Genomic DNA, 23,230 nt, shown 5'->3' on the forward strand with positions numbered 1-23,230 from the left:
ATGATCTGTATGGATTTTCACAGTATCTCAGTACGTGACAACAATAAACCAGTACCTATCCCGAGCATTCTCTCCTCCCTCACATCAGGCAGAAGCTACAAAAACCCAAAAGCACGTACCACCTGGATCAGAAACAGATTATATCCCACTGTAGTACGATTGTCAAAAATACATCACAAAAATAGCCACAGCTCTCCACCCCGCCCTTACACATCTGGAGAAGAAGGATGCTTATGTGAGAATGCTGTTCTTGGACTACAGTTCAACATTCAACACCATAGTTCCATCGAAGCTCGACAAGAAGCTCGAAGACCTCGGCTTTGACCCTGCCTTAAAGGCCGATCCTGCCGGATGGTAAGAGTGGGCTCTCACCTCTACCCCTGTGACCCTTAATACAGGTGCCCTTTAAGGCTGTGTCCTGAGCCCCCCTCTTTGTATACCCATGACTGTGTCATGACCCACAGCTCCAATCTATTTAAATTTGCTGACGATACTACACTGATTGGGCTAATCTGAAATATTATTGAGGCAACCTACAGAGATGTCAAGAAAACAACCTCTCCCTCAACGTCGCAAAAACAAAGGAGCTGGTTGTGAACTACAGGAGGAACGGAGACAGGCTAACCCCTACTGACATCAATGGATCTGGGGTTGAGAGGGTGAACAGCTTTAAGTTCCTCGGCATCCACATCACTGAGGATCTCACGTGGTCTGCACATAGAGGCTGTGTGGTGAAAAAAGGCACAACAGCGCCTCTTTCACCTCAGACAGTGAAAGAAGTTTGGTATGGGCCCCCAAATCCTAAGGACTTTCTACAGGGGCACAATCGAGAGCATCCTGACTGGCTGCATCACTGCCTGCTATGGGAACTGTACCTCCCTTAATCACAGGACTCTGCAGAGAGTGGTGCGGACAGCCCGGTACATCTGTAGTTGTGAACTTCCCATGATTCAGGACATTTACAAAGACAGGTGTGTAAAAAGGGCCCAGAGGATCTTTGGGGACCTGAGTCACCCCAACCACAAACTGTTCCAGCTGCTACCATCCAGGAAACGGTACCGCAGCATAAAAGCCAGGACCAACAGGCTCCGGGACAGCTTCTTCCACCAGGCCGTCAGACTGATTAATTCATGCCAATACAACTGTATTTCTAAGTTATATTGACTGTCCTGTTGTACATACTATTTATTATAAATTACACATTTAGACAGAGACGTAACAAAGATTTTTAGTCATGTATATGAGGGATGCAAGTAATAAAGTCAATTCAATCTGCCTTGCCGTGAGTTTTGCACCTGCCTGCACTGAGTTTTCTCTTACTTTAACAGTTTGTTCTGCATTCTGTTATTGCTTTTCTCTCGTCCTACCTCAATGTACCGACTCGTATGGATGGCATGCAAAACAAATTGTTGCTCTGTGTAATAATAAACCAACTTCCCGATTACTCTCAGCGGCCACTTTATTTGGTACAGGAGGTGTCACTGAGTGCATGTCCCCAGGTCTCCGCAAAAGGCAGCCAAACGCTGCCACTTAAGATTTGCCAAAAAAAGGCAGCTGGATATTTAGAGTCATACAAACTTTATCAATATTATCTATTACATTTGTACAAATGTTGGTAATTAATACATGATCACACTCTTGCTTTGCCAACTTACAACACCTCTAGTGCTTCGGTACCGTGCACCTTCTGGCAAAATAACTCACTTTGGACAAGGGAGCAGGGATTACACTGAGTTTGAGGGCAATCTTCAGTGGTGAACATAGAGAATCGAGGACACAGGCATGATCTGACATGAAGATTTACAGAAGAGGCGTGGTTTGGAGGCCTGTGTGCCTCAGTGACCCAGAGAGCTACGTTGGCTGGAGTCAGTGCTCTTGGGAGGGTCACCAATGCCAAACAGGTCAAAGGGTAGAAGACAGACTAAAGGTAACCCACTAGCCTTCCAGGTTCGTGGGCCGACAACCCTGAATGGTCAAACAAAAATTGCTACCGAAACAGCAATGATGAATCTTTCCACATCTGAGTGCAATGGTATGCCTTAGTCTCTGCCTGGGACTTGCATGACCGACAGTAGCGAAAATTGAGAGGAAGCTACTGACGTGATGAAGGAATACTCCCAGAGATGGAGGATCTTCATTGCCGCCCTAAACACCAGCAGATCATCTTAAGAATTATTTCTTCCCTCCAACCTGTCCACCCTCCACATGGATTTCAATAGAACAAAAATCGCTTTATTATGTGGCTGAGGAAGCAATGGATATTATTGGGAAGGGAAGGGCCTTGGAGAAAGGCCAGTCTGACAAGGCCAAGTAGCTCAGAGACATGGAACTGCAGATTCCGAAACCTGGTGCAAAAAAAAACCGAACGAGCTGTCGGGGGCCCTCAGAGGTTCAGGCAGCATCTGTCAGATGCAATAATCCTTACAGTAGCCAGTTAACTGAGAGACCCAAGTGCTGAAGAAACTTGGTATATCAGGCGCTGGGGTTTATTGACTGGCTGCGTCACAACCTGGACCATTGCTCCTCTTCAAAGTAATAAATCCGACTCAACGAATGCAATAACAGCTCTTTTGAAAGACTGAAACAGAGTGAGGATTTGCTTTAACCCCCTTGTGTTTTAATAATATATATTGCAATTGATCATGAGGACAGCCAAATTTAATCACTAACCTCAAAATGGAGGGAGATTATACTATCTGACGTAAAAATGCAATACACACGTTTTGAAACACTTCTCATCAGGGAGAGAAAAAAAATTCTGCTCAAGGAATCAAATTAGTTGGTAGGGTGACTGGAAAGAGGGTGAGAAGCAATAAGCAACCCAGGGACTGGGAATTCCACGTGGGACCACCACCAGCTCCTTTACATGGCCTACAGAATTCTCTTTCAAGGTGGCTAGGGTCCAGTCAGAGTCCGCGATGTAGAGCTGCGCTCCAACTACATTCTTCACGGACTGTGGTCCTCGCTCTTCAGAACTCGCCAAGCAGCCTGTTTTGGGATCTCCAGGAGCAGCTTAGAAGACATATGCCTTCAGCAGACCAGATTCCTTGCTGAAGCTGAAGACTGAAGCATCGCGGGAGATCGAAACATCGAGGCTTCTGCACTCAAGTGATTGCTCTCTCTCTCTCTCGGGTGAGAGACGGTAACTGACTGATTCTCGAGTCAGGGGAACTCAAAATAAGCGACAATGCCGACTGTAACTTTGAAACAATGAGGTGTTACCTCCCCTCTCACTGTGACAGGAGCGGTATATCTCTCCCCCTCGTTAGTAAGAGAGGGTCTGTTGAGATGCTGAAGTGTTGGGATGGACAGTAGTTTTTAATGGTCTGTAGAACATGGTCTCGGGGGGGGGGGTTTGCTGTTGCTTGGTGGGGGGGGGCTGATGCTTTTTTGCTGGAACAAGCGGAAGGAACTTTGATGCTTTGCTGCTGCTTGTGTGTTGGAAGGAAGGGGGTCCAATGTTTTTGTGTCATTCATTCCTTATTTTGTTTCCCTCTGTTTCCTGGATGTCTGTGAAGAGTAAGAATTTCAGGTTGTACACTGTATACATTCTCTGATATTAAACTGAGCCAGTGGTTGAGAGAGGGTGGTGAAAAGACTGGTTTCTACTGAGCAGACAGGATTAAGTTTTCTGGGGTGGTTTCTGTAGAGACAGTGTGAATGTTAGTGCAGGGGTTGGTTTTGTTAACGTCCAGCTATATGTGATTTGCAAACGTCTTCTTCCACTTGATTACCCGTTAGGATTCTTGCTCCCTTGCTCCGATGTCTGTCGGTTCTCTTAGCATCATAGCGCCATGGCTGCCCAGCCCACCATTAGTAAGGTTCCGCCATATGGCGCAGCCTTGGTGAGCATGGGGTCCCCGGTGATGGCCTGGAAGTAGAGGGAGCCGCAGAACATCACCATCCCGGACGTCAGCAGGGTGCCCGCCTGGAAACAAACAGCAGCAGATTAGGAGAATGGAACAGTACCTCCGACGGTCTCTCAGAACAGCAAGTCTTCGCATTAGGCACGTAGCTGCTCCTGAACCTGGTGGTGTGGGTCTTCAGGCTTCTGAACCTCCTGCCTGATGATAGCAGCAAGATAACTACCGAAGTAGTGGGCTTAGCCCAACACATCCCTCTCTACCAACCATCAGTAGTATCCACAGGAGGTGCTCACTCAAGAAGGCAAGATCCAAAGATCCCCACCATCTGGGCCAGGCTATCTTCTCACAGCTACAATTGGGCAGGAGGTAGAGAGCAGCAGGTGCCTGGAACACATTTCCTGGGGTGGTGATGGAGGCGTTCAAGAGTCTGTTAGATAGGAATGTGGATGTGCAGAGAATGGAGGGATATGGAGGATCTGAAGGCAGAGGGGATTAGTTTAATTAGGCATTTAAATTCTGAATGGTCCATGAACCTATGAACATTACCATTTTTGCACTATTTGTTTTTCATTATTTATAATAATTTTTTATGCCTGAATTGCACTGCTACCACTCCAAGAGGACCTCGCTGTATGGTCCGGAGGTTTGCGTGCTTCAATGACCCGGAGAGTTAAGTTGGCTGGAGTCAGGGTTTTATGCTTTGGTTCTTAGTAGAGTCAGCCATGCCAAACAGGTCAAAGGGTAGAGGCCAGACTAAGGCTGGTCCACCAGGTTCAGGGGTTCAGCTCAGGTCTAACAATCCTGACTGGTAAAATAAAATTGTTACGGAAACAGCAACAAAGAATCTTTTTATATCTGAGTGCGACGGTATTCCCGAGTCGCCACCCGGCATGACCAATGGTGGTGAAAACCAAGAGGAATCTACTGGTGTGATCAAGGAAGCCCTGGACACTGCTGTAGAGACAGACTTCACTGCTGCCCTAAACACCAGCAGTGTAACAGGCAGTAAGTGTACTACAGCTGCAAAACAACACAGGTCAGCGATAATAAATTTGATTCTGAATTTCCAGTTGAATCAGCTTGGAAGAACATTGTGAGCCGAACAGCCTGCTCCTCTGCGATACAGTTCAATGTTCAATACAGTGGAAGCAGTCAGAAACACAAACTGAGAAATTAAAAATATTGAAGGAAGATCGTACCAGCAAAGGTTTTCGGCAATGAGGAACTCCCAGTAGTGCCAGGCTGTGTAAGAAGTGGTACTTGTTTGCAGTCTCAAACAGCTGAAAAACCAGACACGTTAGTGCCACAGGGTTTGGAAACACAGCAATCTGTCACATTATACAACACACGCTGCTCTTCCCCCACTGCTCGACAACACAGCTCAAAACTTAAACACATTCAATTTTCAGACATGTTGATGCATCGGTCATTAGTGAATTTGGTTAAAGAATGTCTGGAACATAATCAGCATATGGGTAGTAGATAACTTAGAGAACTTTCTATCCAGATGGCGATTATGTAAATAAGGTTGAAAGAGTACAGATAAACTCACAAGGTTGTTGCTGGGTCTGGAGTGCCTGAGTTATAAGGAAAGATTGAATGTTAGGACTTTATTCCTTCAAATATCGAAGACTGAGAGGAGATTAGATAGAGGTATGCAAAATTATGAGGGATGTAGATAGGGTAAATGCAAGCAGGCTTTTTCCACTGAGCGTGGGTGGGACAACCAGAAGTCATGGGGTAAGGGTGAAAGGTGAAAAATTTAAAGGGAACATGAGGGGAAACTTCTTCACTCTGTGGATCATGAGAGTGTGGAACAAGCTGCCAGCGCAAGTGGTGCATGTGAGCATGATTTCAATGTTTAAGAGAAGTTTGGATAGGTGCTTGGATGGTAGGAGTATGGTGCAGGTTGATGGGAGAAGGAAGTTTAAATGGTTACACATGGACTAAATGGGCTGAAGGGCCCGTTTCTGTGCCTTGACATTACCGAGTAGCACTCCCCCCCCCCCAATTTTTATATTCTTTTGTTTAGTCACTAAACCCACCAGAGACATTTTCGTAACCCACAGGGCGGGTGTCAAAATGCATTCCCCATTCCCAATTCCTCTGAAAGGCAGAGGTTGAAAAAAATCTAAATAAACTTTATTCTTCATAAAAAGTTACAAGAATAAACCTTGCAAAGCCTTTTCATTCAGTGAATGCTTTCAGTATTACATTTCTACACATCCGCAGTACTGCTGCCACTCGAGTGTCCTCACCCCGAGGTGGTACACTACGACAGAAGTTGAGGGGTTTCCTGGCCCCTCCCTCTCCAGTAGGTGAAGAACCCTATTCCATGGTCACTCCCCACAGGAAAAGGCAGAGTTGAATCCCGAGCCCCTACATTGGTGCCAGAGAGGGCATTTAAGGCGGCTGACCCAGTGTCAGTGAAGGGTCAGGAATACACATCCAAGTCAGGTTGGTGTGTAAATCAGAGATCTCAAGCATGCAGGCGAGACTGAGCTGGAAGACACAAGAGGCTGCAGATTTCTGGAATCTGGAGCAACACACGAGGTGCTGGGGTAACTGACTGGGGCAGGGGTTCCCAATCTGGGATTCACAACCCCCTCGGTTGATGGTAGGAGGTCCGTGGCATTAAAAAAGGTGGGAACCCCTGGACTAGGGTCAGGCAGCATCTGTGGAAGTAAAGAGACAGTCAACGTTTTGGGTCGAGACCTTTCTCCTAAATTGGCCAATTTTCCTTCTCACAGTTTTGGAAGATGTTATTGAAGAACACCCTATTGATAAACCTTTCTCTCTGGCTGCTGGCTCTGCCATTGAACATTTACCCAAAAACACCCAATAATACAAGTCTCTTCTTTGAGTGTCACTATAGTTCAAAATATTTATTATCCAAAGTACATATATGTCACCATATACAACTGTTCATTTCCTTGCAGGTATACACAATAAATCCAAGAAACAACAGAATCAATGAAAGACTTTACACAACCAAAGACTGACAGACAACCAATGTGCAAAAAAAAGACAAACTGTGCAAATACAAAAGTTAAGAAAAATAAGCAATAAATATCGAGAACCTGAGCTGAAGAGTCCTTGAAAGTGAGTCCATTGGTAAACAAACCCCTTCCATTCAAGAAATTTATTTATTGACATACAGTGGGGGTGTGTCTTTGGACTAGGGGAGGAAACCGGAGCACCTGGAGGAAACCCATTCGGTCACAGAGAGGACGTACAAACTGCTCACAGGCAGAGGCGGGAATTGAACCTGGGTCGCTGGTACTGTAAAGCGCTGTGCAGCCCCAGGCTGATGATCACTAATAGTGATCAATCAAGTACCTCCTGTATGGTTTGTACCCGCTGTTAATAGTGAATCAGTTATATCAGTGTATCAGCAACACAACAGGGAATGTGAGCATGTGAAGGCTCACCAAGTAAAGACCAGCAGCGACCTCTACTGGTGTACTCTATGTGTACAGGGTCAGATGTTGCTCCTGGCAGTCAATTTTAACTACTACATTTTGGATTTCTAGGTATGTAACAGAGAAGAAGCTTCTGGATAATACATAATCAGCTATAATCCAATTACTGAAAATTCTCTGAACAGTATTTATAGGTGATTATATAAAATTAATGTTAAACTACAAGAAAAATAACAATTCTACACCCTAATCTAACAAACACCAGCCTGTTGGTTAGCTTCTCTTCAAGGTTCAAAGTAAATTTATTATCCAAGTACATACATGTCGCCATATGCAAGCGTGAAATTTGTTTTCTTGTGGGTATTCATGGTAAAATGATAAAATCAATGAAAAACGCAGACAGGAGAAAGTCTGCAAGTGCTGGAAATCAGAGCACCACACACAAAAGGCTGGAGGAACAAGTCAGGCAGCGTCGATGGAAAGGAGGTACAGGCTTCCCCCGCTATCCGAAGGTAGAGCGTTCCTAAGGGACCGCTTGTAATCCGAAATGCCGTACAGCAAAGAAGCAATTACCATTAATTTATATGGGAAAATTCTGAGCGTTCCCAGACCCAAAAAATAACCTACCAAATCATACCAAAAAGCACACAAAACCTAAAATAACATGAACATATAGTGAAAGCAGGAATGATGTGATAAATATACAGCCTATATAAAGTAGAAATATTGTATGTACGGTGCAGTTTCACTTATCAAAATCGGGAAGCCAGCAAGCCAAAATCGATTTGGAGAAAAAAAAATCGGCACGTACACACGTACGTACGCACATGCGCACACAACTGCCCGCACAAGGCGTCACGGTCATGGTAGTCTTTCTTGGGGTAAACACACGTATAAAGCGGGCATCTTTTTTTCATAAAAGCGAAAATCCTCTCTGGTTAGCGAAAACAGGTACTATTGTAGGTCTTATATAACAGCGAGCTGTCGTAAAGTGAACTTTCGAAAAACGGGGGCCACCTGTAACAGTCAATGGTTCGGGCCGAGACCCTTCATTAGGACCGGAAAGGAAGGGCCAAGGAGTCAGAGTAAGGTGGGAGGAGGGGAGGAAGTACAAGGGGGCAGGTGATAGGTGAAACTGTGAGAGAGGGAGGGGTGAAGTAAAGTGCTGGGAAGTCGATTGGTGAAAGAGATAAAGGGCTGGAGAAGGGGGAACCTGATAGGAGAGGACAGAAGCCCATGGGAGAAAGGTAAGGAGGAGGGAGGTAAGGAGATAAAGTGAGGGGAAAGAGGAGCGGGGAATGGTGAAAGGGTGTGGTGGTGGGAATTACTGGAAGTTTGAGAAATCAATGTTTGTGCCATCAGGTTGGAGGCTATCCAGATGGAATAATGTGCTGCTCCTTCACCCTGAGTGCAGCCGTGGATCAATGAAAGACCGCACCCAACAGGACAACAAACAGTGCAAATACATAAATAAACGTCAAGAACACGAGTCCAAGAAAGCAAGTGTTAACAGTTGTGGTAACAGTTCAGTGATTGAGGCGGTGAAGTTATCCCTCTGGTTCAAGAGCCTGATGGTCACTTGTCGGTTTAGTTCCGTGGTGACTACATCTGAGGGAGCAGTAAGAAAAGAAGTTTCCTATGGTGGGGGGTGTCCAGAACCAGAGGGCAGAGCCTCCAAATTGAAGGACGACCCTTTAGAACAGAGGCAAGGAGGAACTTCTTTTTAGCCAGACTGGTGAATCTGTGGAATGCTCTGCCACAGACACCCGCGGAGGCCAAGTCCGTGGGTATACTTAAAGCGAAAATTGACAGTTTCTTGATTGGTCAGGGCGTCAAAGGTTATGGTGAGAAGGTGTATGGGGTTGAGTGGGATCCAGGAGCAGACTCGATGGACTGAACGGCCTAATTCTGCTCCCATGTCTTATGATCTAACTTACCCCTGTATTTACCGTGGGTTTTTCCTGCCACTGCTTGTAAGGAGTTTGTACATTCTCCCCTTGACTGTGTGGGTTTCCTCCGTTTGCTCTGGTTATCCTTCATGCTGTGACCATGTAGCTTCCTCCAAAAGACCTACCAGTTGCTGGGTGAATTGGCCATTGTAAGCTGCCCCATGATTAGGCTACAATTAAATTGAGGGATTGCTGGGCAGCACAAAGAGCTGGCAGGCCCTGCTCTGCATGGCAATAAATATATATTTAGAAATGACATTTGTGCCATCAGATGGAATTTGAAATGTTGTCCTCCAACCCGAGTGTGGCCTCATGGTGGCAGTGCAGGCAGCCATGCCGGAATGGGAATGGGAAATCAAACGCCAGATTTCCAGCATCTGCAGATCTGTTAGCTCAACAAGGCAATAAACTATTGATTATGTGCTGGTAAATAGATCAGTCTAGATAGATAATTGATACTCACCATGGACACTATGGGCAGTAGGGTCTGATTCCGTACTGTCACACTATAACAACCCAAAGAACAAGGGCAGCGCACTGACACAGCTCACGGAGTCCCTACGTCAGAGCCAAAGACTGGGCTCAACCCTGACCTCATATGCTTTCAGTCAACCACACACGTTCTGGCAAACAATCATCGCGTGCTGCAGTCTGTAACTTCCCGTTGGACTTGAAGGCAATTCGACGTGGCAGAACTGAGGCAAGGAGAGGTGACGAGACGGTCACCGTGAGCTAGGAAGAGACTGTAAGGTTGGACACAGCCCAAATCGAAGCCACAGGGTCTAGGCTCAAGAGCGTATCAACACAACTGAACACAATGCTCGGACAGAGATTTAAGCGCCAGGCCAGATTGAAAAGGTCAGGGTGGTGAGGAGCAAGCCTGTTCAGATCGCTGCTCGAAGTAGTAGAACCTGTTGTTTGGACTGAGAACTAAGCATTGGGCCAGATTGAAAAGGTCAGGGTGTAGGGACCCTGAGACAAGGTACAGGTCGATTAAGATCAGGCTCCACGTTTACTCAGATCCACACTGAACTATGGGTCTCAGACTTGGTGGACTTCTGTTCAGGAACGGTATTTGCTTGCAGTTACTGATGGCATGATGTATTTTTATTGCACATTGGGTATCCAACAGTCTCCTTTATGTGTTATTTCATTATTTTATGGGCATGATGTGTTTTTTATTGTCTGTACACTGGGTGCTAGACAGTCTCCCCCCCCCCCCCCCCCCCCATATATATGGGATTTGTTCTGGGTTTCTTTGCTTTGTGGCAGCCTGGTAGGAGACAGATCTCAAGGTTGTATATGTATACGTACTTTGATAAGAAATGTACTTTGAACCTTCAGTGTGGAGTTTCCTCACTCTAGTTGGGTTGCGTTGTTCTCCAATCTTGTCAATTCATTTGCAAACGTTTCATCACCATACGAGGTGACCTCATCAGTGCGCTGTTGATCGTGGCGTGTCCTCTGAATGCTTGGCCTTGATATACTTATCAACCAGCTAGTTGATAGCAAGGGGACCTCGCTAAACTATTACAAGTATATAAAGGCCAAGCATTCAGAGGACACAGTACACTGATGATGTCTCCTCATGCTGTGATGAAATGTTTGCAAGTTCCCAAGATTGAAGAACAACTCAACCCAATCATCAACTACCTGAGCTACACATTTTCCGAGTTATTTCACATTTTCACCATACAAGTTTCCCTTGGTCCCAATGACGTACGAGTTGGAGGGTTAATTATCAAAAGCAAATTGCCTTTCTCAATGGGGGTGGGGTTTGGAGCTGTGCAATAAATAGCAGTTGTGCCAAAGATATCCATTGTGAATGTACGTCACAACAAAAGGAAAAGGTGCCTTTGAAAAGGAGCCGGGAGGACACACTCAGCCCTCGTGCCTTACCTCTTTCAAGTAATCATCCCGATCACTGCGTCGGAATCCTGCACAAAAGAAAACAGAGTGTTAAGGCCCTTTGACCAAAACCATTCAACAGGGGCAGGAGTTGAGGAGGTTATGTAAGCTTGAATGGACCCTGCTGGAGAGTTTATCCAATGGGATTAGAGGATGGGACCAACCTTCACCATGGATCCAGCAAACAACATTCTGGACAAGAGCACAACTAGGTTTCATGAAGGGGGTCATAAAAAGCAAGTATGTAAGTGTTTAAGAAATACACACAAAATACTGGAGGAAATCAGCAGGATCTCTGGAGCAAAACAGGTGGTTGACGTTTTGGGTTGAGACCTTTCTTCAGGATTGAGAAGAAAGGGGGAAGAACACTCTATAGATGTTGCCTGACCTGCTGAGTTCCATCATCTGGACTGGAAAGGAGGGGGCAGAAGCCAGAATAAGGTGGGGGGGGGGGAAAAGAGTAAAAGAGTTCAAGTTGGCAGGTGATAGGCAAGAACAGGTGTGATGTTGTGAGAATTTGGGAGGTGATGGGTGGTCACAGTACCCCTATCTTGCAGTACACCCTCCCTCCCACCACCTTATTCTGGCTTCTGCCCCCTTCCTTTCCTGTACTGATGAAGGGTCTTGGTCCAAAACAGAGTGCCAGCAACTCAATGCAGGCATGGTCAAGAGGTTCAGTTGTTCAGACCAAACATCAGAACGGGGAAGAAATGTGATTGAAGTAAGTTTGACTGTGAAATGATTGCTGGTGCCAGACGGGGTGGTTTAAGTATCTCAGAAACTGCCGACCTCCTGGGATTTTTACATACAACAGTCTCTAGAGTTTACAGAATATGGTGTAATAAACAACATCCAGCGAGTGGCAGTTCCGTGGGCAAAATCTCCTTGTTAATGACAGAGATCAGACTGGTTAAAGATGACAGGAACACTAATAACCACACGTTACAACAGTGGTGTGCAGAAGAGCATCTCTGAATGCACGTGTTGAACCTTGCAGTGGATGGGCTACAGCAGCAGAAGACCACAAACATACACTCACTGGCCATGTACAGGAAGCATCTAATAAAATGGCCACTGAGTGTATACGTACTTTGACAGTAAATTTTACTTTGCCAAGTGCTTGAGAGGCTAAACAACCTCCACCTACTTTTAATTCGGTGAAGGATTAGTGTTCATGCATGAAGACGTGGCCAGGGGGTGTTTCAACTCCCTTCCTTTTGAAAGAGATGATAAATACTGATGGTCTAAAATTCTCACCAAGAAGATATTTTGATCTGAAAAGCACTGACTTCAAAGTTCAAACTAACTTTATTATCAAAGTATGTATACTTTATATAACCTTGAGATTCGTCTCCTTATACCTAGTCATGAAACAAAAAACCCCACCAGAATCCATTAAGAACAGAAGACCGTCAACACCCAGTGTGCTGAGAGAGGAAAAAATGGGTAAACAATAAAAGCAAGCAAACAGCATTCAGAACTGAAGTTTACAAAAGCCAGGCATCACTACAGCCAGCTCAGATGTCCAGTGGTTACAGGCCACAGTCTCAGTACAGCACAGAGACTAGCCGAACCGGACTGTCCCTCGACTCTGATCCCAGCACCCTGACCATTTCACCTGGCTCGATGGTTAAACTGTCCAAACCTTAGGTTGCCACTCACTCTCTGCCACTCTGAAATGCCCTCGGGCTTGGTTGCTTTGATTTTGCCAGCACCCAACTTTTCCAATTCAGCGAGGCTCTTAAATCGATCAAACCTCGGATCTTCCCTAGACTTCGCCACACCTCTGACGCAGCGAATTGCCTGTAAGTACGCTCCAGCAACTCTGGCCCACTTGTACTGCAGTCATCCTGCCTCTCCGAGACCCCAGACCACACCGTAAAACTGCCAGGTTATACAGTACAGGTAATTCAGCTCAACTCCGGCAGTGAAGCCACAGTCTACTGGCTGCAGTGCTCGCCTACCAGAAAACAACAAAGTACTTAGTTGCTTTGTTTCGCTGGCCACCAGCAAGTAGTCGCTGAGCATCAGCGGCGCCATCGTTAAAGGCAGTAGAGTAATTTGGATAATTGGTTTATCATCGTCACATGGACTGGGGCTCAGTGACAAAACTTTGCTTTGCCTGTCATCCAAACAGATCACTACATCACATCAGTAACTGAGGTAGTACAATACAGGGGGCCCAACCGTTTTTATGCCATGGACCGATACCATTGAGCAAGGGGTCTGTGGACCCCAGGCTGTGAGCCCTTGGTACAAGGGAAAAGCAAGGGCAAGGCAGAATGCAGTAACGGGATTAGCAGAGTAGTAGCTTTCAAAAGGAAACAAAGTATGTTCTTGAAGGGGCATCAATTGAGGTGTGGAGAACAGTATGGGAGCCACATCATCACCTTCTCAAGGGCAAAGATAGGTGTTAAGCACCAGTCTTGCCAAGAACTTACACTCAGCAAGACCGAAGAAATGATTGTGGGCTTCAGGGAGGGCAAGACGAGGGAACACACACCAGTCCTCATAGAGGGATCAGAAGTGGGAAGAGTGAGCAATTTCAGATTCCTAGGTGTCAATATCTCTGAGGATCTATCCCAGGCCTAACATATCGATGCAGCTGCAAAGAAGCACGACAGCAGCTGTATTTCATTAGGAGTTTGGGAATGTTTGGTACGTCACCATAGACGCTTGCAAATTTCTATTGATGTACCGTGGAGTGTTCCAATTTGCTGCATCACCAGCTGGTATTGGGGGGGGGGGGGTGGTTTGCTCCATCATGGTCAATGGCCTTCATAGTATCCAGCACATCTTCAAGCACCAATACCTCAAAGGTGGCACCCATCATTAAAGACCCCCACCACACTGGTCATGACTTGTTCTCATTGCTACCATCAGGAAGGAGGTACAGGAGCCTGAAGACACACACTCAGTGATTCAGGAACAGCTTCTTCCCCTCTGCCATCCGATTTCTGAATGGACATTGAACCCATGAAAACTACCTCACTACTTTTTAAAAAAATTTCCTTTTTCTTTGCACTACCTATTCAAGTGTGTGTGTGTGTGTGTGCACGCACACACGTACACACACACACTGCAATTCAGTTTTGTTTTCCTCCCTATTATCATCTATTGCTTTGTTCTCGGCTGCAAAGTGAACAAATTTCATGCCATATGCTGGTGATATTAAACCTGATTCAAGATGGAAATGGTCAGAGTTCTGTCAAAGAACTAGCACAACACCTGTGCAAGGTCATTCTGATTTCTAATACAAGGCTCTTGACTCATTAGAACCGAGGAAGGCAAATGCAATTTCAAGAGCTAATTTTGGGCCCTGTATCTAATGGGTGGTAGGGTGGAGATACGTCTCTATCAAAGGAGGTGTAAGGTGCTCCTTCCCTTCACCAGCCTGCAGGTCACCCTCGGACAAGGTGTAGCACCTCCCCCCACCCCCGATCAGGGTCACGTGAAGCCATGGGAGCAGGTGGTGGATGGTCGTATGAGCAGCCGGTGCAGATCACAAGTCCTGGTTATGCGACCACTGACACCAGGCAGACAATCTCTGAAGAGTATTGATAGTGGCTGGGGTCACCTGTCTTGTGAAGACACTGCCCAGAAGAAGGCAATGGCAAACCACTTCTGTAGAAACATTTGCCAAGAACAAAAATGGTCATGGAAAGACACACGATCGCCCACATCGTACAACACGGGCTTTAACAAACGAACAATCTGAGGAAGGATTTGCTGGCATTAAAAAGAGTCTGGAGAAGGTTCACTAGAATAATCCTGGAAATGAAAGGGTTAATGCATGCGGAGCATTTGCTGGCTCTGGGCCTGCGCTTGGAGTTTAGACATTGGGGAGGGTAATCTCTCTGAAACCTATCAAATATCGAAAAGTATAGATAGAGTGGACTTGAAGAGAATGTTACCTATATTGGGGAAATCTCGGACCAGAGGGCACAGCCTCCAAATAGGACGTCCCTTTAGAACAGAGGTGAGGAAGAATTTCTTTAGCAATAGGGTGGTGAATATGTGGAATTCATTGCCATAGGCAGCCGTGCAGAACAAGTTATTGTCTATATTTAAAGTAGATGTTGATAAGTAAGGGCCTTGAAGGTTATGGGGAAAAGGAAGGAGAATGGGTCAGCCATGATAGAATGGCAAAGAAGACTCAATGGGCTGAATGGCTTAATTCAACACCTATGTCTTATGACCACTGCATGCAGTTCTTAGCTGCTTAATCCAAGACACTCCATGACAGACAGCTGAAATCTCCAGTTGCATGGATACTTGGGCAGGACACCAACATACTGCTGAAAACATTGACAAAGTAGAACGTTTTTAATCAAGCCACTCATTTTAAATGTGTTCTTTAAAATGGTGCGAAATAGATCACGGTAACTTCGAAATATAAGCACTTGCTCGGAATTGATTTGGCAGGAATGCGTTCTTAAAAGCCTTTGCGGAACCACTGCCAAGTTGAGCATCACTTTAATTGGGGGGGGGGGGAGGGAAGGGAAAATATATTTGATCTATTGTCGCAAGCCAAGTAAAACAGAAACAGTGATGACCTTGTGGGACTATCGCACGTCACTCACTCGTGCATCGCCCTGTCTCCCTCAATTATCTTTCAAATTCAATTTTGATAAGGGAATTCATTTCAGGCACACTGGACCACAGCCTTATAATCTATAAATAATGGCAGCAGATTCTGATGTCTGTGTGACCTTGCAATAGCAACACAGAACAGTACAGCACACAATGTTGTGCCAGTGAGTACAGACAAGACAAAGCAGCAGAATTAGGCCATTCAGCCCATCGACTCTTTTCCATCACAGCTGATTTATTTTCCCTCTCAACCCCATTCGCCTGCCTTCTTCCCATAACCTTTGATGCCCTGACTAAGAACACATCAACCTTGGCTTTAAATATACCCAGTGACTTGGCCTCCACAAAGCTGTCTGCGGCAATGAATTTGCACAGATTCAAAGAAAATTTTATTATCAAATCACATATATGTCACCACATACAACCCTGAGGTTCATTTTCCTGCGGGCATACTCAGCAAATCTATAGGATAGTAACCATAACAGGATCAATGAAAGATCAAGCAGAGTGCAAAGGCATCAAACTATGCAAATGATAATTTAGATAAACACAATAAATAACGAGAACATGAGATAATGAGATAAAGAGGCCTTAAAGTGAGATCATTGATTGTGGGAACACTTCAATGATGGGCCAGCGAAGTTGAGTGTAGTTAGCTCCTTTGGTTCAAGAGCCTGATGGTTGAGGGGTAGTAACTGTTCCTGAATCAGGTGAAGTGAGTTCTGAGGCTCTAGTAACTTCTACCTGACGATGGATGCTTCTTTCCTATGACAGTGTTTATGTAGATGTGCCCACTGGTTGGGAGGGCTTTACCCGTGATGTACTGGGCCAAATCCACTAGTCTTTGTAGAATTTTATGTTCAAAGGTATGGTGGTGGCTGTGATGCAGCCAGTCAATATACTCTCCAGTATACACCTGTAGAAGTTGTTCACCACAAACTGGGTGAAGAAATTCCTCCTCATCACTGTTCTAAAGGGATTTCTCTGTATTCTGAGGCTGTGCCTGCCAATCCTAGAATCCCCCACTATGGGAAACATCTGCGCATCTACTCCATCTCGGCTTCTCACCCAAATAAGACACTCTGAAGTCGAGGCACAAAGACTGCAGTGTCTGCGTGTACATGTGCATGGACGTGTAGGAAAGGTGCGTTTTTTGGTGTATGTTGGCCTCGTATTGTTCTGAACATGATGGGCTCGCTAAGTCAGTACTGGAGTGTGTGGCAACACTTGCAGGCTGCCTCCAGCTCATCTTCAGACTGCGTTGGTTGTTAACACAAACAACACATTTTGCACTGTATGCTTCCATAAGACATAGGAGCAGAATTTGGCCATTCAGCCCATCGAGTCTGCTCCACCATTCCATCATGGCTGATCCTGGATCCCACCAAATGCTATAAACCTGCCTTCTTGCCATATCCTTTGATGCCCTGACCAATCAGGAAATAATCAACTTCCGCCTTAAATATACCCAAAGACTTGGCCTTCACCACAGTCTGTGGCAGAGCATTCTCCAGATTCACTATTCTCTGACTAAAAATTCCTCAACTCTGTTCTAAAAGGTCGCCCCTCAATTTAGAGGCTGTGCCCTCTGGTTCTGGATACCCCCACCAGAGCAAACATCCTCCCCACATCCACCCTATCTAGTCCTTTCAACATTCGGTAGATTTCAATGAGATCCCTCCCTGCATTCTTCCAAATTCCAGTGAGTAGAGGCCCAAAGCTGCCAAATGCTCCTCACACTTTAACCACTTCATTCCCAGAATCATCTTCATGAACATTCTCTCTGCAATGACAACCCATCCTTTCTAAGATATGGGGCCCAAAACTGCTGACAATACTCCGTGTGGCCTGACTAGTGTCTTATAAAGCCTCAGCATTATCTCCTTGCATTTTCCCCTTGAAATAAATGCCAATATTGCATTTGCCTTCTTTGCCACAGACTCAGCCTATAAATTAACCTCCTGGGAGTCTTGAACAGAGATTCGCAAGTCCCTCTGTACCTCTGATGTTTGAACCTTCTCCCCATTTAGATAACTCTCTGCACAATTGTTACTTTTACCAAAATGCGTTACCAGGCACCAGGCCCTATATGGTCTGTATAGTCCAACAGACCCTATAGATCACTACAGCACAGCACCAGGTCCTATATGGCCTGTATAGTCCAACAGACCCTATAGATCACTACAGCACAGCACCAGGTCCTATATGGCCTGTATTGTCTAAACCAAACTGTCCCACCTGGAGAAACTTGGAAAATTTGGACAAACTTTGTGTGCTTTTTCTGGAATGTCAGAAGCTGAAGAGAGACCTGATGGAAGTTTATAAAATTATGAGAGACTGACAGGGGAAATGGCCTTTTTTCATGGTCATTCATTATGTGTCGTGTCATATGATTGTTCTTGGCAAATTTTTCTGCACAAGCGTTTGCCATTGCCTTCTCCTGGACAGTGTCTTTACAAGACGGGTGACCCCAGCCATTATCAGAGATTGTCTGCCTGGCATCAGTGGTCGTATAAATACTACCAATAGCAGTAAAATTACCTTAAATCCTATAATCTTTAATTTTTTTTGTCCTAGTCCCAACTCAACCCCTCAGCAACCTACATTCAGAGGAGGTACCACACAACTAGTTGAGTTGCTACCTCAGGCAACACCATTGCAGCCTGCATATTCTCCCTATGAACACAACAGCTCCCTCCCACATCTGGGATCCCTTAGATTCGGCCCAGTACATCACGGGTAAAGCTCTCACAACAACTGAGCACATCTACATGAAACGCTGCCGTAGGAAAGCAGCGTCCATCGTCCGAGATCCTCACCACGCAGGCCGTGCTCTTTTCTCGCTACTGCAATCAGGTAGAAGGTACAAGAGCCTCAGGATCTGTGCCACCAGGTAGTGTTCTCCTCAAAGGGTGGAGATATGTCTCTACTGAAGAGTGGAGTAAGGCACTCCTTTCCTCCTCTAGCCTGCATGTCACCCATTGGCAAGGTGCAACGCGCCTGCTTAGCCTCCCCATCCCCAACCGATCAGGGTCACAGGAAGCCATGGGAGCAGGTGGTGGATGGTCCTGGTTATGTGACCACTGACACCAGGCAGATAATTTCTGGAGTATTGATAATAACCCGTCTTATAAAGACACTGCCCAAAAAAAGGCAATGACAAACCACTTCCATAGAAAAATTTGCCAAGAACAATCATGGTCATGGAAGGCAAACACGAGGAAATCTGCAGATGCTGGAAACTCAAGCAACACACGCAAAATGCTGGTGGAACGCAGCAGGCCAGGCAGCATCTATAGGGAGAAGCACTGTCGACGTTACGGGCAGAGACCCTTCGTCAGGTTTGTCATGGAAGGACCATGATTAACCACGTCATACCCATAACACAAAATGAATGACCCTGGAAAGAAGGTCATTCACCCTCTCCTAATCTCTCAATTTTATAAACTTCCTCGCTTCTCCAATGTTCCAGAGAAAACACGCAAAGCTTGTCCAAATCTTCCACGTTTCTCCAGCTGCAGGTCAATGTGAGAGGCACAACAGTTTGGTATGGATTAGGTGGGCCAAGGGCAAGTTGCTGTGCTGTAGTGTTCTATGATTCTCCTTATAGCTCATACTCTCTAATCTGGGTAGCACCATGGTGTACCCCTTCTGCAAAGCTTCCACATCCTTCCCATGACGGGCAGTCAGAACCTCAACACTCCCAACGTGGGCCAAACTTTGTTTGGAGGATGAATGTAAGGACACGCCTGTGGCCAAAGCACATATCCCTTTAGAGGTCAGACAGGTGTGGGAAACATTGGTGGGAAGAGGGGGAAATCAATTCACTATGCTACACCACAAACCTAGTGAGGACCCCCCTCCCCAACTTGCTGAGCTCTCTCGCACAACCCCACCCCATACAAACCCGTAAAGCTATGAGAACACCCCAACCTTTCCCACTGAAAAACCATGAGAACCCCCACATCTTCTCCCAAGTACCAGTGGGAATCCCCAAACACCACCCCTGAAAGCCACAGGGGGAGGAGACCCTTCCCTTGGAAAGCCACGGGGGGAGGGGTCCCTTCCCTTGGAAAGCCACGGGAGAAGGGGACCCTTCATTTGGAAAGCCATTGAGAGTTAGGAGACCCTTCCCTTGGAAAGCCATTGGGGGTTAGGAGACCCTTCCCTTGAAAAGGCATTGGGGGATAAGGAGACCCTTCCCTTGGAAAGGCCATTGAGGGAGGGAACCCTGCCCTTGAAAGCCAATCAGGGAGGGGGCCCTGTCCTTGAAAAGCCATGTGTCCCCTACCCATTCCGTCCCTAGTACTCATCAAGACATCTTTCCTACCGCCCCAAAACCCCTGAGACCCCTCGCTTCCCCTGGAGCCATTGAAGAAGCAACTGGGCCCGGGTACACAAGCAGCAGCCAGTGGGCCGACTGCTCCTGGCGATAAGGAGGTGAAGGCAGACTCACCGTGCGCACCGTAAGCGCCGAGCCCCACGGCCAAAGAGCCAGAGAGCCCCGCCAGCCTCCTGAAAGCTACAGCCGCCATGGTCGACAGCCACGGCACCACTGGGTTAGTTGAATGGCAGGCGTGCAACCAATCATCACGGCGATTTGCTGGTGTATGTAAATTATTGACGTACCGATGATCCAATCCAGATTGCATAGTCCGACCAGCTTTATATGATTGGCACGTATTCAAACCAATGAGCGACATAGGTGGGTCTCGCCGGGAGACGATCAAAGGTGAAACTATTTCGCAAACGCCAAATACATGTAAGATAATGAAACGGATGGTTATAACAAGGCTATCTTTTATTTTGTGGAAAGTAGTGACAATTTAGCAAATTAGCCACTACTTACATACCATTAGGCGGATTTCGTAAAGGGAGAATTACCATGGACTTGGTGTTAAGTTTGGAAGCTGATATTCCTAAGGCTCAACTTAAGAGTCAATGGTAGCAGTTTTCTTTGATGTAGAGAAAGCTTATGATATGCTAGGGACACAAAGCTTGCTGCTTAAACTGGAAAAGATGGGAATAGGTGGTAGAACGTTCAATTGGATTCAAGATTTTTTACGTGATAGAAAGATACAAGTTAGGTGGGATCAACATTCTCTAAGGAGTATGAGGTAGAGAATGGGACTCCACAGGAGAGAGGGCGTAGCCTACTCCTTTTTAGTATCATGATTAGTAATAATCAGATGCTGGCTTAGACATTTTCAAATCGTTTGATGATGATGGCACAGCAACATTTGCAAGGCAGATATTAAGCTTCCTACATACCTACACAGTTGGTTCAAAAGATTCAGAGACAGGTTATTCAGGTGTCTCTATTTATGTTCCAAAGACAAGATTATTGTCCAATGTGTCAGTATTCGCGCCAGAGATGGTTGCTATAATTTTAGCCTTGGAATGGGTTGAAGAAATACACCCCGAGTGCATACTTCTGTGTTCTGCTTCATTCCTGGTTTTGTCATCTACTAAAACAGATATTTAAGTTGGTTGGTGGCGGTGTGGGGATACGCTTTTACCCAAGGAGGTGCAAGATGCTCCTTCCCTCTGCTAGCCTGCAGGTCACCCTTGGGCAAGGTGTAGCACCTGCTTAGCCCCTCCCTCCCATGCCACCCTGATCAGGGTCACGTGAATCCATGTGAACAGGTGGTGGATGGTCGTATGAGCAGCTGGGTGCATATCACAAGCCCTGGTTATGTGACCACTGACACAAGGCAGACAATCTCTGAAGAGTATTGATAATGGCTGGGGTCACCCATCTTGTGAAGACACTGCCCAGAAGAAGACAATGGCAAGCCACTTCTGTAGAAAAATTTTGCCAAAAACAATCATGATACGACATGGCGCATAATGATGATGATAATTTCAAATTATAAGCCAGATATTCTTCTTGAGAACGACAAAATCTGTTGAGGCTGCTATGTATGCAATTCTTACAGGTCCCTGCTCATATTGGGGTTGAAGGAAAAGAGGTGGCAGTTCATTCCAGCCAAGCAATCACTTAAATTTAAGGATGTCAATATAGTGGTGCCTTTGCATAAGGGGGAGGCAAAAGCCATAATTAAAAAGTCTCTTTGATCACTGTGGCACCAAAATTGGGTTAAGGAAAAGAAAGGATGTGTTTATATATCACTCAAGGGATGGTGGGACCTCAACTGGGAGATGGGTAAAAAAGGAGGGAAAAATTACATTTACACATTCATGCATCTGACATATTAGGTTGAAAAATTCCTTGTTCAGAATTAACATGCACTGTATGGGCATTTGTAGGGAGTGTGCTTCTCAAGAACAAGTGCTCTGATGACGCTGGGCCTGTATGCGCTGGAATTAAGAAGAATGAGGGGTGACCTCATTGAAACCTATCGAATGTTGATAGAGTGGGTGCAGAGAGGATGTTTCTATAGCTGGCAGAGTTTAGGACTAGAGGACACAGCGCTCAGAATAGAGGGGTGTCCATTTGGAAGGGAGATGAGGAGGAATTTCTTTAGCCAGAAGGTGGTGAATCTGTGGAATTCCTTGCTTCAAGTGGCTGTGGAGGCCAGGTCATTGGGTATATTTAAGGCGGATTTTGATAGGTTCTTGATTAGTCAGGGAGTGAAGATTAAAGGGAAAAGGCAGGAGAATGGGTTTGAGAGGCACAACCGCTCCTCTCTCCTCATCATCCTCAACACGGGTGCCCTCCAGGGCTGTGTGTGCTGAACCCATTGCTCACACACGACTGCTCAGCCAGACACCCGGGTAGTCACATTGTCAAGTTCACCGATGACATGACAGTGGTGGGGCTCACCACCAACAACGACCAGACGGCCTACAGAGAGGAGGTGGAAGAACTTGAGTCCTGGTGCCAGGCAAGTAACCTTTTCCTTAACGTCAGTAGGACAAAGGAGATGGTTATTGACCTCAGAAGTGCTCGCACCACTCACACCCCCCGTGACATTGACAGCACCGCAGTGGAAACAGTGCACATCACCGCAGTGGAAACAGTGCACATCACCGCAGTGGAAACAGTGCACATCACCGCAGTGGAAACAGTGCACATCACCGCAGTGGAAACAGTGCACAGCACCGCAGTGGAAACAGTGCACATCACACACAACCTCTCACAGTCCCAGAACACATCCTATCACCAACGCCTCTACTTTCTGAGGAAGCTGAAGAGTGCTGGACCACGCACATCAATACTCATGCCATTCCACAGATACACAGTAGAGACTATCCTAACAAGCTGCATCACTGCTTGGTACAGAAACTACACTGTGGCAGACAGGAAGGCTCTACTATGGGTAGTCAAAACGGCCCAACTTATCACCGGCACCAGCCTACCTACCATCAAGTGCATATATAGAAAGGTGCCGGAAAAGGAGCCAGTAACATCATGAAAGATCCCACACGCCCTGCTCATTGACTGTTTATCCCACTCCCATCAGGGAGCAGGTTATGTAGCATCCAGGACCACCAGGCCCAAAAACAGTTACTTTCTCCAAGCATAAGG

At 46.1% G+C, this 23,230-nt stretch overlaps 1 protein-coding gene across 1 annotated transcript; it reads right to left on the bottom strand.

Moving 5' to 3' along the window:
* Positions 1-1,441: 1,441 nt before the first annotated feature.
* On the bottom strand, positions 1,442-20,330 carry tmem256 (transmembrane protein 256). Its single transcript, XM_073048829.1, has 4 exons — positions 20,195-20,330; positions 11,137-11,174; positions 5,066-5,146; positions 1,442-3,928 (listed from the first exon to the last, which is right to left on the bottom strand). The coding sequence occupies exons 1-4, from the start codon at positions 20,271-20,273 to the stop codon at positions 3,785-3,787; spliced, it is 342 nt and encodes a 113-aa protein (XP_072904930.1). The 5' UTR covers positions 20,274-20,330; the 3' UTR covers positions 1,442-3,784.
* Positions 20,331-23,230: the final 2,900 nt, after the last annotated feature.

The sequence above is a fragment of the Hemitrygon akajei genome, chromosome 6, assembly GCF_048418815.1.
Source record: "Hemitrygon akajei chromosome 6, sHemAka1.3, whole genome shotgun sequence".
In the NCBI taxonomy this organism is placed as follows: domain Eukaryota; kingdom Metazoa; phylum Chordata; class Chondrichthyes; order Myliobatiformes; family Dasyatidae; genus Hemitrygon; species Hemitrygon akajei.

Bases quoted from the DNA above. Each gene is read 5' to 3' on its own strand.
- tmem256 (XM_073048829.1), bottom strand. From the start codon at position 20,273: ATGGCGGCTGTAGCTTTCAGGAGGCTGGCGGGGCTCTCTGGCTCTTTG. The intron at 11,175-20,194 runs GTGAGTCTGCCT...TCTTTTGTGCAG, and splicing joins CGGCGCTTACGGTGCGCACG to GATTCCGACGCAGTGATCGG. The intron at 3,929-5,065 runs GTACGATCTTCC...GTTTGTTTCCAG, and splicing joins ATTGCCGAAAACCTTTGCTG to GCGGGCACCCTGCTGACGTC.